Below are 13,848 nucleotides of genomic sequence, written 5' to 3' on the forward strand. Positions count from 1 at the left end.
AGCAGCAGTAGAGAAAGATAGCAATAATGACAATAGATTAATTGTGGCATTTGGAGAGGAATGAGGAATGTGAAGGGCTACTAATTGTGGAATTTAAAGGGTCATTAATTGAGGCCAGGATTGAGGAGTGACTGTGGCTGCTGGTCATGTCTTCTACTTCTTCTTCTTCTTGTGGTAAAAGAGTACAACGTTCTTATGACCGTGAGTCCACTGCCCTAACCACTGGGCCATTGTGTCTCCACTCATGTTGTTGTTGTTGCTGCTGCTGCTATTGTTGCTGTAGCAGTTTTTGTTGTTGAAGGGGGTAGTTGGGGAAAATACATGTTGAAGCTTTACAAATGTCCTGTGGATTAATTTAAATTGTTCTGCATCTGCTTCTCTGATTGGTTATTGAACTGTCTGAGTGTTCACAAAGCGCCAATGGTTTCGATCTGGGGAAGACAAAACCATGTGATTATGAGAATGTTGATTTTCCTCTCAGGTTACTTTAGTTTATTGTAGACATGTACAACGATGTGCAACGATGAATCCGTGTAACAATATAACATAGTGGAGGTGGAATGTATATATAAAGATCAAGTAAAGGAAGGAGGGGTTATTTTCAGAAAAACACACATTCTATTTCTTCCCCACAAATAGTTTCAATACAGTTCAACACAGGAAGAAGGATCAATTTTCTTAGATAAGCATGCGGTTTGAAATTACACCACCATCTAGGATCTTGTATGTTTATGAAGAGCTAGGCAAACAGCCGAGCCACTAGTACAAATTTATTTATTTCACAGTGACATTAATTGTTAGCAATCCATAAAATATTTTGAGATTCTTGTTACAGTTGTCATCATCATCGTTTAACGTCCGTTTTCCGCGCTAGCACGGGTTGGACGGTTCGACCTGGGTCTGAGAAGCCAGGGGCTGCACCAGGCTCCAGTCTGATCTGGCAGAGTTTCTACAGCTGGATGCCCTTCCAAACGCCAACCACTCCACGAGTGTAGTGAATGCTTTTTACGTGCCACCGGCACGTGCCGGGGAGCTCCGGCATCGGCCACGATCGGTTGGTGCTTTTAACGTGCCACCGGCACGGAAACCAGCCTAGGTGGCGCTGGCATCGGCCACGTTTGGATGGTGCTTTTTATGTGCCACCGGCACTGGAGCCAGTCGAGGCAGCGCTGGCATCGGCCACTTTCGGATGGTGCTTTTTATGTGCCACCGGCACAGAAGCCAGTCGAGGCGGCGCTGGCAACGGCCACGTTCGGATGGTGCTTTTTATGTGCTACCAGCACAGGTATCACAACTACTATTTCCATTGATATTTATTTTGATTTTCATGTACTTGACTCAACAGGTCTCCTCAAGCACAGCGGGATGTTCTGGAATCCAAGGTACTTTGAATGGGCAGGGGCTATGCGGAACTGGTGCCGGAAGCAGCCCGGGTCTTTGCAGTTACAGCATATCTCCAGAGATCTTGGTCCTTCGCCATTGCCTCAGTGAGGCCCAACGCTCGGAGGTCATGCTTGACTACCTCATCCCATGTCTTCCTGGGTCTACCTCTTCCCCTGATACCTTCAACTGTTTGGGAGTGGCACTTCTTCACACATCTCTCTTCATCCATCCGCAGAACATGACCATACCATCGCAAGCGTCGCTCTTGCACACCACATCTGATGCTTCTTATGTCCAGCATTTCTCTCAGGGTGCTTACACTGTCGTGTGTGCACAATGACATTACACATCCAGCGGATCATGCTAGCTTCATTTCTTTCAAGTCTACGCATGTCCTCTGCAGTCACAGCCCATGTTTTACTACCGTGAAGCATGGCAGTTCGCATACATGCATCATACAATCTACCTTTCACTCTGAGTGAGAGACCCTTTGTCGCCAGTAGGGGTAGGAGCTTTCTAAACTTTGCCCAGGCTATTCGTATTCTAGTGGTGACACTCTCTGAGCATCTACCTCCACTACTAACTTGGTCACCCAGGTAGCGGAAACTATCGACTACTTCTAGTTTCTCCCCCTGGAGTGTGATGGAATTTGTTTTCTGAGTATTTGTGGTGTCCATTGTCCCTGTGCATCTGCCGCACATGAAAGCTATCTTATCAGTTAATTTCCCTTTGATGTTGCTGCACCTCTTATGCGTCCATAGCTTACACTGGGTGCATCTTATGGAGTTTCTACCTACGCCTTTCCGACAGATCGATCAGGGCCACCTGCCCGATGGGGTGTGTGCTGAGTTCGCCTTTCTGCTTACTATAACTATATATATATATGTAAATTTTTTTTCGAAATGAGATAGAAAAATGAAGGCTGTGTAGATTTTAGAACATTTATAGACAGGTCTTACAGCTGTTTCCAGGATATTTATTATATCCCTTCATTGAAGACGGTGTGAGAGGATGGTTAAATAATAGTTAATTTATCTAAAGACCTTCTGTCTATAAATGTTCTAAAATCTACACAGCCTTGGCTTTTCTATCTCATTACAAAAAAAAATTTTTATATACACACATGACCAACATTGAACCCCTTTATTCACATAATCACCAAACCTGGAACTTAACTATGGTCTATCTACAGCACTTATTCAGCATTACCCGACACATTTGGGTCTCAATGACACCATTACCTCTCATAACCTCTCTGTCTATATATATATATATATATACCCCACCCATGCTTTCCCCACCTCCCAACATTACACCACACCACACTACACCATACAACATTACACATCACATCACAACACACCACCCACACACCAGCACTGACCAATTCCCATCCCCACATTTTCACACCTACACATATATACACGCACACGTCCAGACCACCAGCCCTCTTTCACACACACATACGTACTCTCTTATACACACACGCACCTTCGTTGTGGGGGGGGTCATCTTTACTTTGTTATCTCCCCTACTTCTTCACTCTCCTGTGTGACCCTCTTGTCCGGCAGTTGCCATGATAGATCGGTAGCCACTGCAATTTTTTTTCTCTCCTTGTTTTTTTCTGTGTCCCTTTCTGTAGAAGAGCGTAGGCTCGAAATGTAAAAGACTTTTTCTATTCCTGAGCGTTATACTAATACATCTGTTTGTTTTGTACACCACCTGTCTTTGTCTTTTGTTTTTTTCGTGAACTCTCCCTATATATATATATAGATAAGGTATTGGTATCTAGAAGATCCAAGGAGTGTTAGGTAACGCTAAGTAGGTGCTATGGACAGACCATATTTAAACTCTTGGTTAGATTGTGATACGAGTGAGGAGTTTAATGTGGGTCTTGTACTAGCATGTATTTATATATATCTTAGACAAAAAGAGATAACAAAGCCAAGGCTGTGAAGAGTTTTCAGGACATTTATAAGGAAAGAGATATAGATATAATCTTACAGCTGTTTCTGGGTTATTATGGATATCCCTTAATCTATTTAATCATCTCCCATCGTCTCTGATGAAGAGATATCCATAATAACCCAGAAACAGCTGTAAGATTATATCTATATGTCTTTCCTTATAAATGTCCTGAAAACTCGCAGCCTTGGCTTTGTTATCCCTTTTTGTCTATCTAATGATGATGATGATGATGTATATATAACTGAAGTTGTGTGAGAGTCTGTCTCCTCCGATTTAGATTCCTAACTACTCCCACATTTTGCGGTGCAGTTTAACCAAAAGCGGATATCTTATAGTCATGAATCATAGCAAGCCCTTCTGGGTATTAGCGCGCATCTACGATGAGACTACGATTTCAAATAAAATTTACCATCATTTTTTCGTTTTTTTAATGCATTTTTTGCTCGGTTTATATAAGGGAAGTAACTCTCTAAAAATGCTTATATAGTTATTTCCCTTACAAACCCGAGCAACACCGGGCGATACTGCTAGTACATATATAAATTAAAGACTTATTGTAAAAAATACTTTATTTTTACTCTCAACAAACAGTGACTCCACATTAAAAATAAGAATTAAAATACAGAAAGAAGAAATATACAGTTAGATAAGCACATTTCATACGAGTCGCTGCACCGGGCGGTTGAGCAACTCATGAGTGCGAAGGTGGTCCAGAAAGTTAAAGCTGTACCTGCTGCCACTGAGAGTGTTTATTATAAATATGTTTAAATGTATCGACAGTGTTCCCAATCAAAGAGTCCATTATACTGTTCGTGAGCTGCAACTTCAGCTGCAGCTCATCGGAGTCATAGTTCACCCACTGCGGTTCTTCATCTTGCAGTTCTTGCACCAAGATCCGGTCGACGTGGTCTTTCTTCGACGTCTTCCATTTGTCGAACTCGTGGCCGCGGCTGCTGCTGCCACAGGGCACTGCCTCGCCGTCCAGATGCAGCAGGCTGCCGATGGCCTTCTCCACGACCCGTTTCAGTTCGTCGAGACATGCCGGTGGCTTAGAATGCATACGATAGTATCTGTTGATATTCAGCTGACTGTTCTGCAAGAGCAACTGAGCAAACACGCCCTCGCTTTGGTCCTCATGTTCGCTTTTGTGCAGTCTGTTGCTTTGATCATGCTTGTCTGCATAGATTTCACTCACAATTTCCCGGGTCAAGTCAAAAAGCATGGTTTTGTATGAGCGGCAGCTGTGCTCATCAAACTCAGTCGAGAGGTTTTCTGTAACGGAGAGGAATGTCTCTGGTAAAGCAATATCTTGTAACTGCGTACTCTTCTGTTTGTCTTGCCAAAGAATCTCAACAGCATCGGACACCAACTGCTGAATTTCTTCACGTTTATGAGGCACAGCATAATATTCTTTGGTGATCTTCAACAGCTCAGGTTTAGCAATTGCATCTGGGAAAAAAAACAAAAAAAAACCATGGATCAATAGTAGAAAATCTATCACAGATTCGAATAATAATAATCCTTTCCAATATAGGCACAAGGCCTGGAATTTGTGGGGAGGGGGATAATCAGTCACATTGACCTCAGTACATGACTGGTACTTAATTTATTGACCCCTAAAGGATGAGTAGCAAAGCTGACTTTGGCAGAATTTGAACTCAGAATGTAAAGACAGATGAAATACTGCTAAGCATTTCGCTGCATGCTAATGATTCTGCCAGTTTGTAGCCTTAACAACAACAACAACAACACAACAACAACCACAACAACAACAACCACAACAGTTTGACAGGAGGTGGCAAGGCTGGAGAGCTGCATCAAGCATCAACTGTTCATTTTGGCAAGGTTTCTATGATTAATTTGCATCTACATTTTATCATTTTATGCTCAGCGTCAAAAGCTTAATTTTATTTTGGTTCAATTTGTTCGCCCACAGTATTGTATGTGGTTTAATTATTTATTTAAATAATTATTTAATTAGTGGAAAATTAGTTTTTCTCATGATATTACTTTTGCAAGGGTTGCAAAAATTTAATCAAACATTTCCTAGGAGTAAGGAGCAGAGAAAAGTTTAGGAACAACTCCGTCCCCATTATACAATGAAAACCAGAAGAATAGAATCATAAGTTTACAGCTTACCATTTTCTTTGGAACCTGGATATGGTGGTGGAGGCTTATAGGGAGTCAAATCAAAGTCTCCAAAGAAATCATCGGTGTCCGCGCTGTCTGGAGTCTATGAAGGAGAGAAAAAAAAACACCAAAAAGGTCTCATTGGGGTTCATGAAATATCAAGAGATTAAGAGATGAAATGGTGACTTTATGACGGAAATATTAAGTGATACTGACAGAGAAATGAGCCATGTGGACAGTGTTATAAGTAACTAGGTTGCTCTGGGTTAAATATAATACCAACAGCAATAACTGGGTGGAACGGAGAGTGTTGTTAATCACTAAAATTAAAGTAGGTAGGGGGTCCAAAAGCGGTCTCAAGGAGTAGCGTCCCTACCTTCCTGAGCTAGTTTTCCACCACATTTCTTTAAAACTGTGGTTAGAGGCCTTGGTCTTGGGACCACCCATGTCTAGAAACTGAGGTTGGGGTTAAGCGAGGGCATGCTACCCGTAGAAAATCCAGCTCCAAAAAAAAGCCTCATGATAGCAAGGGAGAATGGGCACCAGCCAGCCAGCCTAAAAGTTGGGGTGGGCTGCACCTGCCTGCCTCAGTTGCTATGGCATTGAGGTAGATCCAGCCAACTCCGTTAACACCAATTTACACCAGCAATGCTACAATGCCACCTTAAGAATAAACACAACTATGCCTCTCCTGGTCTCGATGGTGTTACATACCTACTTCTCAAACGCAGTGGGTACTTCCTTCTAAGCCAACTTTCTCTATTCTTCCAATTCTGTCTTGACAATGGTGTTACTCCAGAACAGTGGAAAACTGCCAGTGTTATCCCTCTGTTCAAAAAAGGTGACCGCACATCGCCTGTCAACTATCGCCCTGTTAGTCTTACTAGCTGCATCGCCAAACTGATGGAATCCTGTATCAGAGAAACACTCTGGAACTTCTGGAAGTCTCACAGCCTCATCCAGCCGTCACAATTCGAATTTATTCCTAACTCCAGCTGCTGTAATCAACTCATCGAGTTTCTTGAGGACGTTACCCAAATCACTGATCGCAGATCTTGGGTGGATGTTGTTTACCTGGACTTTGCTAAGACTTTTAACTCTGTGCCACACAAAAGACTTATGGTGAAGCGTTCTGCGTTGGGCATAAAAGACGAACTCTATAACTGGTTGAAGTCCTTTATTTTCGGCCGAAAAGAGGTTGTCACAGTTCTAGGACAGCACTCTTCGCCCTATGAGATGACATCTGGTGTACCACAGGGATCTGTTCTTGGCCCCCTTTTATTTGTTGCATATGTTAATGACATAGATGCCAACTTAAAGAATGCTACAGTGCTGAAATATGCAGATGACATCAAGCTGTACCTCGAAATAAAGAGGTCAGATCCTGTACACTATAGATCTCTATTGCAAGCAGACCTGGACACAATGCAGCAGTGGATCATGGACTGGCAACTCAAGCTGGCTGTGGACAAATGTACCACCATGCATTTTGGGAGGAGAAACCCAGCGTCCACCTACTCCCTCCACAACACTAGTCTCAAAAAGTCTTCATGTGAACGTGACCTGGATGTTATTTTGCGTTGGACAAAACACATCGCTAAAATTGTCAAGAAGGCTGAGGGTGTCTTAGCATCACTCACCAAATCCTTTGTGAGCCGCTCTCCGAATATCTATCTGCGGCTTTATATAGCTATGGTAAGACCTCACCTGGAATTTGCATCACCGGTCTGGAACCCCTATCTTGCCCAGGATATTAATCGTCTGGAAGCCGTTCAGTGACGTGCAACCAAAAGAATACCCTCCATCAGGCATTTGCCATATCCTGAACGCCTTACTTCCCTGGGCATGGACACATTGAAACTCCGATGTCGGGCAGCTGACTTGGCAGACACCCATAAAATTATCAACCGTCGTACAAACAATAACTCTGAGCACCTTTTCAAACTCCACCCATCTAACACCCGTGGACATATTTACAAAGTCAGAAAACAGCACAGCTCCCATGACTTCAGGAAACATTTTTTCACGCTGAGAGTTGCTGAAGCATGGAACAAACTGCCAGCATCAGTTGTTAGTTGTCGGAGTACTGCATCCTTCAAAACTTCCATGCTTCCTGAGATTCGCCAACACTACACCTGATTTTCTCCCCTCTATACACACACAAGCATGTATCTGACTCATGCATTGTTCGCTTTCCAGACATTTGTACACTACTGCATATACTCTGACAAGTTGTGGTGCACCTGAGCACTGTATACAATAATTTCATTATCATTATTATATAAAAACCAGATTTAAAACATTGGATGTATGAACGTGTGTGTGTGTATTATATATGACAGGTTTCTTTCAGTTTTCATCTACCAAATATCCACTTACAAAACTTTTGGTTGGCCTGAGGCTATGGTAAAGACACTTGACCAAGGCGCTTCACAGGGAGACAGACTGGAAAGCAAGCTTCTCAACCAAAGCCATGACTACATGAATGATGATAATAAAAAATAATTTCATTTTAAATCACAAAAAAAAAAAATAGAAAAAGAAAAAAAAAAACGGTCTTTACCTTCTTCATGTGACTGGGTAGAGGAGAATGAGGTCGGGATACGTTTTCCATCTTGTCTGCATCTTCAACATCGGCAGTTCCGAGGTCATCGGAAGACTCGGATTCAGGTGAAAGGGTCCACACGAAAAGATCCTCTTCAAAGCTGGACGATTGTTCAAAATGGGATCCCCTTCGCGTGGCCACTTTCCCTAAGTCAATGCTCACTTTCCCCTTTTTACCCGGCGACGCAGAAGGGGATGCAGTGGATAACTTCCGATTGTGAATGTCCACAATGTTGCCGACGGCATCGTCCACCAGAGAAGCCACCATTTCATCAACAAAATACTGCTGTTGAGTGTTAAACCCGCTTTCTGGGGGCTTCTCCCAAGCTGACCTGGCTGTTGCAGGAGGAGATACTTTACCAGCAACTGACTGGTTCCCCAGTGACAAGGACTTCCTCTTCGGCTTTGGTAACGCCCCTTTGGACTGGGCCATGGTCTGCTTCCTGTTGGCGACCACTTCACAGACAGTTGTGATGGACTGAGACACAAACTCATCGACAAGATCGCAAACTAGTTTCTCTACGTATTCATTCTGAGAGACTTTCTTTTCGGTGGGTGTTTCTGGGGAATCTTGTAATTCTGCCATTACGTCTATTCTCGCTGTTACATCTGTTGCCGTTGCTCGTTGTAATTCTTTCATTACTGCTGCGTCTCCACCTGTTACTGATATCGTTGTTGTTGTTGTTTGGATTGCATTTACAGATTTTGGAGAAGCTGTTAAAAGAGAAGTTTCTTCATCTGATATGGATGCTGAATCACAAATAGCTTTATCGGCCTTCTTGGAATCACAGACAATTTGATCGGTCTTCTTCGACTCACGAATCCCTTTGCTCTCTTCCTCTTGTTCCTGCAAACTTGTCTTGGACACGTCTTCCTCTTCTGACTCCTGCAACCTCATCTTTGACTCACATTCCTTTTCCGACTCTGACTCCTGCAACGTTGTATTGGACTCACGTTCTTTCTCAGACTCCTGCAAACTTGTCTTGGACACGCCTTCCTTCTTTGATGCCTGCCATCTTGTTCTGAACTCACCTCTCTTCTCTTCCTCCTGACACTTCATCTTGGACTCACGTTCTTTCTCCGACTCCTGCAACCCTGTCTCGGATACACCTTCCTTCTCTGACTCCTGCCAGCTCATCTTGGACTCACTCGCCTCCTCTGATCCAGAAGTGGTGCCCCCTGCTTCACGTATCTTTTCAATGATATCAGCTGCCATTTCACTTTCCCGAGAGAGCTCCTCCGCTGGACGTCCCGCAGCAATGCCTGCATTCATCACACGCGCCTTTTCCTGTTCAAAGAGATTATCACCAGAATTCCTCTCACCTTCCGATTCATTCAAACATTCAACATCCACAAAACGGTTGCCATTTACAGACACGTCCTCCTTAACGAAGTCCTCGTTAGACAGGCTTAATTTCAAGGGGTAACTTCTGCTGCTGTTGCTGGTTTCGCTGTGATCTGGGATCTGCTCACTAATGTCATCGTCAGTGTTGTCATCATCGCTGTTGTCATCACGAAGGCTGGTAGTGGTTCCATTGTCCTTTACGTCATGTCCAGCTGCGGATGCAGAACAGTGAGACGGGTGACTGGCCCAGCTTTTGTCCACTTCAAAGTCATCCGAGTAATAATGTCCAGATAATGTTGAGGAATCGTCGTGTTTCTCGGACAAGTCTTTGGATTTAGTTGTCTCGATCGGTTTTGGTTCCGAAACACTATGCGCCAATGGAGAGGGCGCTGATGACAACGAAGGTGGCAAAGAAGATGAGTGTGCTGGTGGTGGTGGAGGTGATGATGACGGTAGTTGTGGTTGTGGTGACAATGAGGGTGGTGGTGGTGATGACGATGTAGGTGGTGGTGGTGGTGATGAAGATGGCGGCGGCGGCGGTGACGCAGGGGGTGATGATGCCGGTGGGGACGACGACGGTAGTGGTGGTGGTGGTGATGAAGGCAGTGGCGGGGACGACGACGGTAGTGGTGGTGGTGATGAAGGCAGTGGCGGGGACGACGACGGTAGTGGTGGTGATGAAGGCAGTGGCGGGGGCGACGGCGGCGGGGAAGTAGTCGGAAGAGGGGGCGAAGGTAATTCTGCTGCTAACGCCGTCGTCGGGTCGACAACGACGGGCATGATGCCCGCTGCCAGTTCGGAGACATCCTTGCTCTTACCGCTTCCTTCCGTCTCCGCCGAAGACATTTCCTCTGAGATACTCTCCGATATTTCCGTGGACAGGCAACTCTCCAGCCCCTTGGAAGTGGAAGAAAAGTCGCCCTTTGTATTCTCAGTCACTTTCTTATCTAAACTCTTCTCGGTTATTTCAGACGCCAGCGCCACATCCTTCTCGTCCATTTTGCCACCGAGCTGGACATCAGCATCGTCCGATGGCTGCTTCGAACTTGCTCGTAAATCTTTCATCACAACCAAAGACTGCGAAGAGTGGGACAGGCTACCATCAACTATATCTTGTGAGATGTTATTATAAGTTATTTCTTCGGCTATGCTGGCTTTGATGCTGGTTGCTGGTGGTGACTTTTCCGACTCGCAGCTTCCTGTCTCCAGTGGTCTTGGGGTCAAAGCCACTGAACATGTTGCAGCTTCATGGAACTCGCTTTTCATCGGTGATAATGGCGAGGACAAGGCTGAAATAAAAAAAAAAAGATGATGATATAATAATAATAATAATAATAATAATAATAATAATAATAATAATAATCTTTTTTACGGTAGGCACAAGGCCTGAAATTTGTGGGATGGAGGGGGTTAGTTGATTACATCGACCCCAGTGTTTCACTGGTACTCAATTTATCAACCCTGAAAGGATGACAGGCAAAGCCGACCTCAATGGAATTTGAACTCAGAACGTAGTGACGGGTGAAATATCGCTAAGCATTTCGTCCAAAGCGTTAACAATTCTTGTTTTTTTATTGCCCACAAGGGGCTAAACACAGAGGGGACAAACAAGGACAGACAAAGGGATTGAGTCGATTACATCAACCCCAGTGTGTAACTGGTACTTAATTTATCGACCCCGAAAGGATGAAAGGCAAAGTCGACCTTGGCGGAATTTGAACTCAGAATATGCAGACAAACAAAATGCTTAGCAGCATTTTGACTAAGTGGTCATCGTTGGAATGCGAAGGAAAGTCAAATGCTTAGCAGCATTTTGTCTGGCATGCTAATGATTTTACTTGCTACCCGCCTTCAATAATAATAATAATAATAATAATAATAATAATAATAATAATAATAATCCTTCTACTGGAAGTACAAGGCTTCAAATTTGGCGGGAGGGGACTAGGTGATTACATTGACCCCAGTACTCAACTGGTACCTAATTTATTGACCCCGAAAGGATGAAAAACAAAGTCAACCTTGGTGGAATTCGAACTCAGGACGTAACAGCTGACACAATACTGCTAAGCATTTCAACCGGCGTGCTAGCGATTCTGCCAGCTCACCGCCTCTGTAGTAATAATAACAAAGTAATAACAACAATAGTAGGAGCACTCCGTCGGTTATGATGATGAGGGCCCCAGCTGATACGATCAATGGAACAGCTTGCTCGTGGAATTAACGTGCAAGTGGCTGAGCACTCCACAGACACGTGTACCCTTAACATAGTTCTCAGGGAGATTCAGCGTGACACAGAGTGTGACAAGGCTGGCCCTTTGAAATACAGGTACAACAGAAACAGGAAGAAAGAGTGAGAGAAAGTTGTGGTGAAAGAGTACAGCAGGGTTCACCACCAGCCCCTGCAGGAGCCTCATGAAGCTTTAGGTGTTTTCGCTCAATAAACACTCACAATGCCCGGTCTGGGAATCGAAACTGCGATCCTACGACCACGAGTCCGCTGCCCTAACCACTGGGCCATTGCGCCTCCACTAATAACAACAATATTGACTAAACAAAGGATTAATTTCCATATGAATAAATGCTATTGATTCGATTCATCCATCCTCTTACACATTACTGTAACTCATTTAACCGTTTAGCGTTTAAACTGGCCATAGCCGGCCTAAATATTCTACATGTCTTATATTCAAATAAACAATCAGGCGCAGGAATGGCTGTATGGTAAGTAGCTTGCTAACCAACCACATGGTTCTGGGTTCAGTTCCACTGCATGGCATCTTGGGCAAGTGTCTTCAGCTATAGCCCCAGGCCGACCAATGCCTTGTGAGTGGATTTGGTAGACGGAAACTGAAAGAAGCCTGTCGTATATATGTATATATATATATATGTGTGTGTGTTTGTGTGTCTGTGTTTGTCCCCCTAGCATTGCTTGACAACCGATGCTGGTGTGTTTACGTCCCCGTCACCTAGCGGTTCGACAAAAGAGACTGATAGAATAAGTACTGGGCTTACAAAGAATAAGTCCCGGGATCGATTTGCTCGACTAAAGGCTGTGCTCCAGCATGGCCGCAGTCAAAGGACTGAAACAAGTAAAACAGTAAAGAGTAATCATTGAAACCTCAAAGCTCTAAGATAATGCAGGATTAATTAAAAACGATTTGAGTGAAAAATTATTACATTTAACAGAGTAATCTGAACACTAAAGGCGGCAAGATGGCAGAAACGTCAGCACGCCGGGCGAAATGCTTAGCGATATTTTGTCTGTCTTTACGTTCTGAGTTCAAATTCTGCCGAGGTCGACTTTGCCTTTCATCATTTCGGGGTCGATAAATTAAGTACCAGTTGCGTACTGGGGTCAATCTAATCGACTGGCCCCTTACCCAACATTTCGGGCCTTGTGTCTAGAGAAGAAAAGAATCTGAACACTAAAGGGTTAATCACCCCACAAAGGATGATAAACAAGGTCAATTCCAATTAGATTTGAACTTGAAATCCCAAGGAGAGAAAATTTATACCCATTACATTCGACAGTAAGTATAAAATGGCTTTGGGTCGTTAAGAAGAGAAGAAGGCCAGAAAGTCATTGTGGAGGTACCTTCATCAGCACTAGAGCCGGTGGAATCCCTTGACTGTGACAAACTAAGCTTGGAAGAACTGACATCTGAATGGGATTGTTGCCGGAAGCGACGGGATTCCAACACCTTTGGCTGCTTGATTTGAGGTTTAACTACAACATTTCGCTGTAAAGTTTCCTGTTCTCTTTGGAGATCCTCGTTTGCTTGGTTTATGTAGCGGTCGTACGCCTGCAGTGGGAACAGAGATATAGCATTCAGGAAAGTGTGACATAGATTATGACAAAAGAACACTGTAGGGTACCACATTACAGTATAAATGTTACACCATACTATGTTGTACTAAGCTATAGTATAACATCACATTGTACTGTACTAATTAAAACTCAACACTGTACTGTTGTATTAAAAGACATGGCAACATTGAAGCTAACGAGGGAACAAGCTGGCAAGGGGTTCATAACAAGGGTCTGTGTGACATAGCTTGACCTGCTAGACATAGCAGTCAAAATCTCTGCAAAAATAAATCATACCCTACTTTAAAACAAAAAAAAAAACAAAAGAAGGCGGACGCATTGGAGCATATAATGCTTTGTACAGAGACACAAAGACTAAGTGGTCATGGTTGGAATGCGAAGGAAAGTCAAAGACACTGCGATGTATGACACCTCTCCTACAGACGAATATGCTGTTAGTTTCTATGTTAAAACATTGTTTTTTTAAAAACATTAAAGGCTTACTACAACTATAACAACAACAAAAACTATAGTAGTAGTAGTAGTGGTGGTGGTGTAGTAGTAGTAGTAGTGGTGGTAGTAGTAGTAGTGGTGGTGGTGGTGGTGG

General features: G+C 43.7%; 2 protein-coding genes across 2 annotated transcripts in view; both read right to left on the reverse strand.

Moving 5' to 3' along the window:
- Nucleotides 1-3,902: 3,902 nt before the first annotated feature.
- LOC118767572 (centrosome-associated protein 350-like) overlaps nucleotides 3,903-13,848 on the reverse strand; it is a 12,388-nt gene continuing 2,442 nt past the window's right edge. Inside the window, exons 2-5 of the mRNA XM_036512340.1 lie at nucleotides 10,309-10,318; nucleotides 8,045-9,307; nucleotides 5,491-5,584; nucleotides 3,903-4,800 (exon numbers count right to left, since the gene is read on the reverse strand). Of these exons, the coding sequence (XP_036368233.1) occupies nucleotides 4,070-4,800; nucleotides 5,491-5,584; nucleotides 8,045-9,301 (2,082 nt within the window). The 5' untranslated portion in view covers nucleotides 9,302-9,307; nucleotides 10,309-10,318 and the 3' untranslated portion in view covers nucleotides 3,903-4,069. The remainder of the gene's footprint in view (nucleotides 4,801-5,490; nucleotides 5,585-8,044; nucleotides 9,308-10,308; nucleotides 10,319-13,848) is intronic.
- Nucleotides 13,099-13,848, reverse strand: part of LOC115223371 (centrosome-associated protein 350) — a 98,194-nt gene continuing 97,444 nt past the window's right edge. The window contains exon 36 of the mRNA XM_029793867.2: nucleotides 13,099-13,236. The gene's annotated coding sequence lies outside the window, so the exon portion shown is untranslated. The remainder of the gene's footprint in view (nucleotides 13,237-13,848) is intronic.

Source organism: Octopus sinensis, linkage group LG23 (assembly GCF_006345805.1).
Source record: "Octopus sinensis linkage group LG23, ASM634580v1, whole genome shotgun sequence".
Classification (NCBI taxonomy): domain Eukaryota; kingdom Metazoa; phylum Mollusca; class Cephalopoda; order Octopoda; family Octopodidae; genus Octopus; species Octopus sinensis.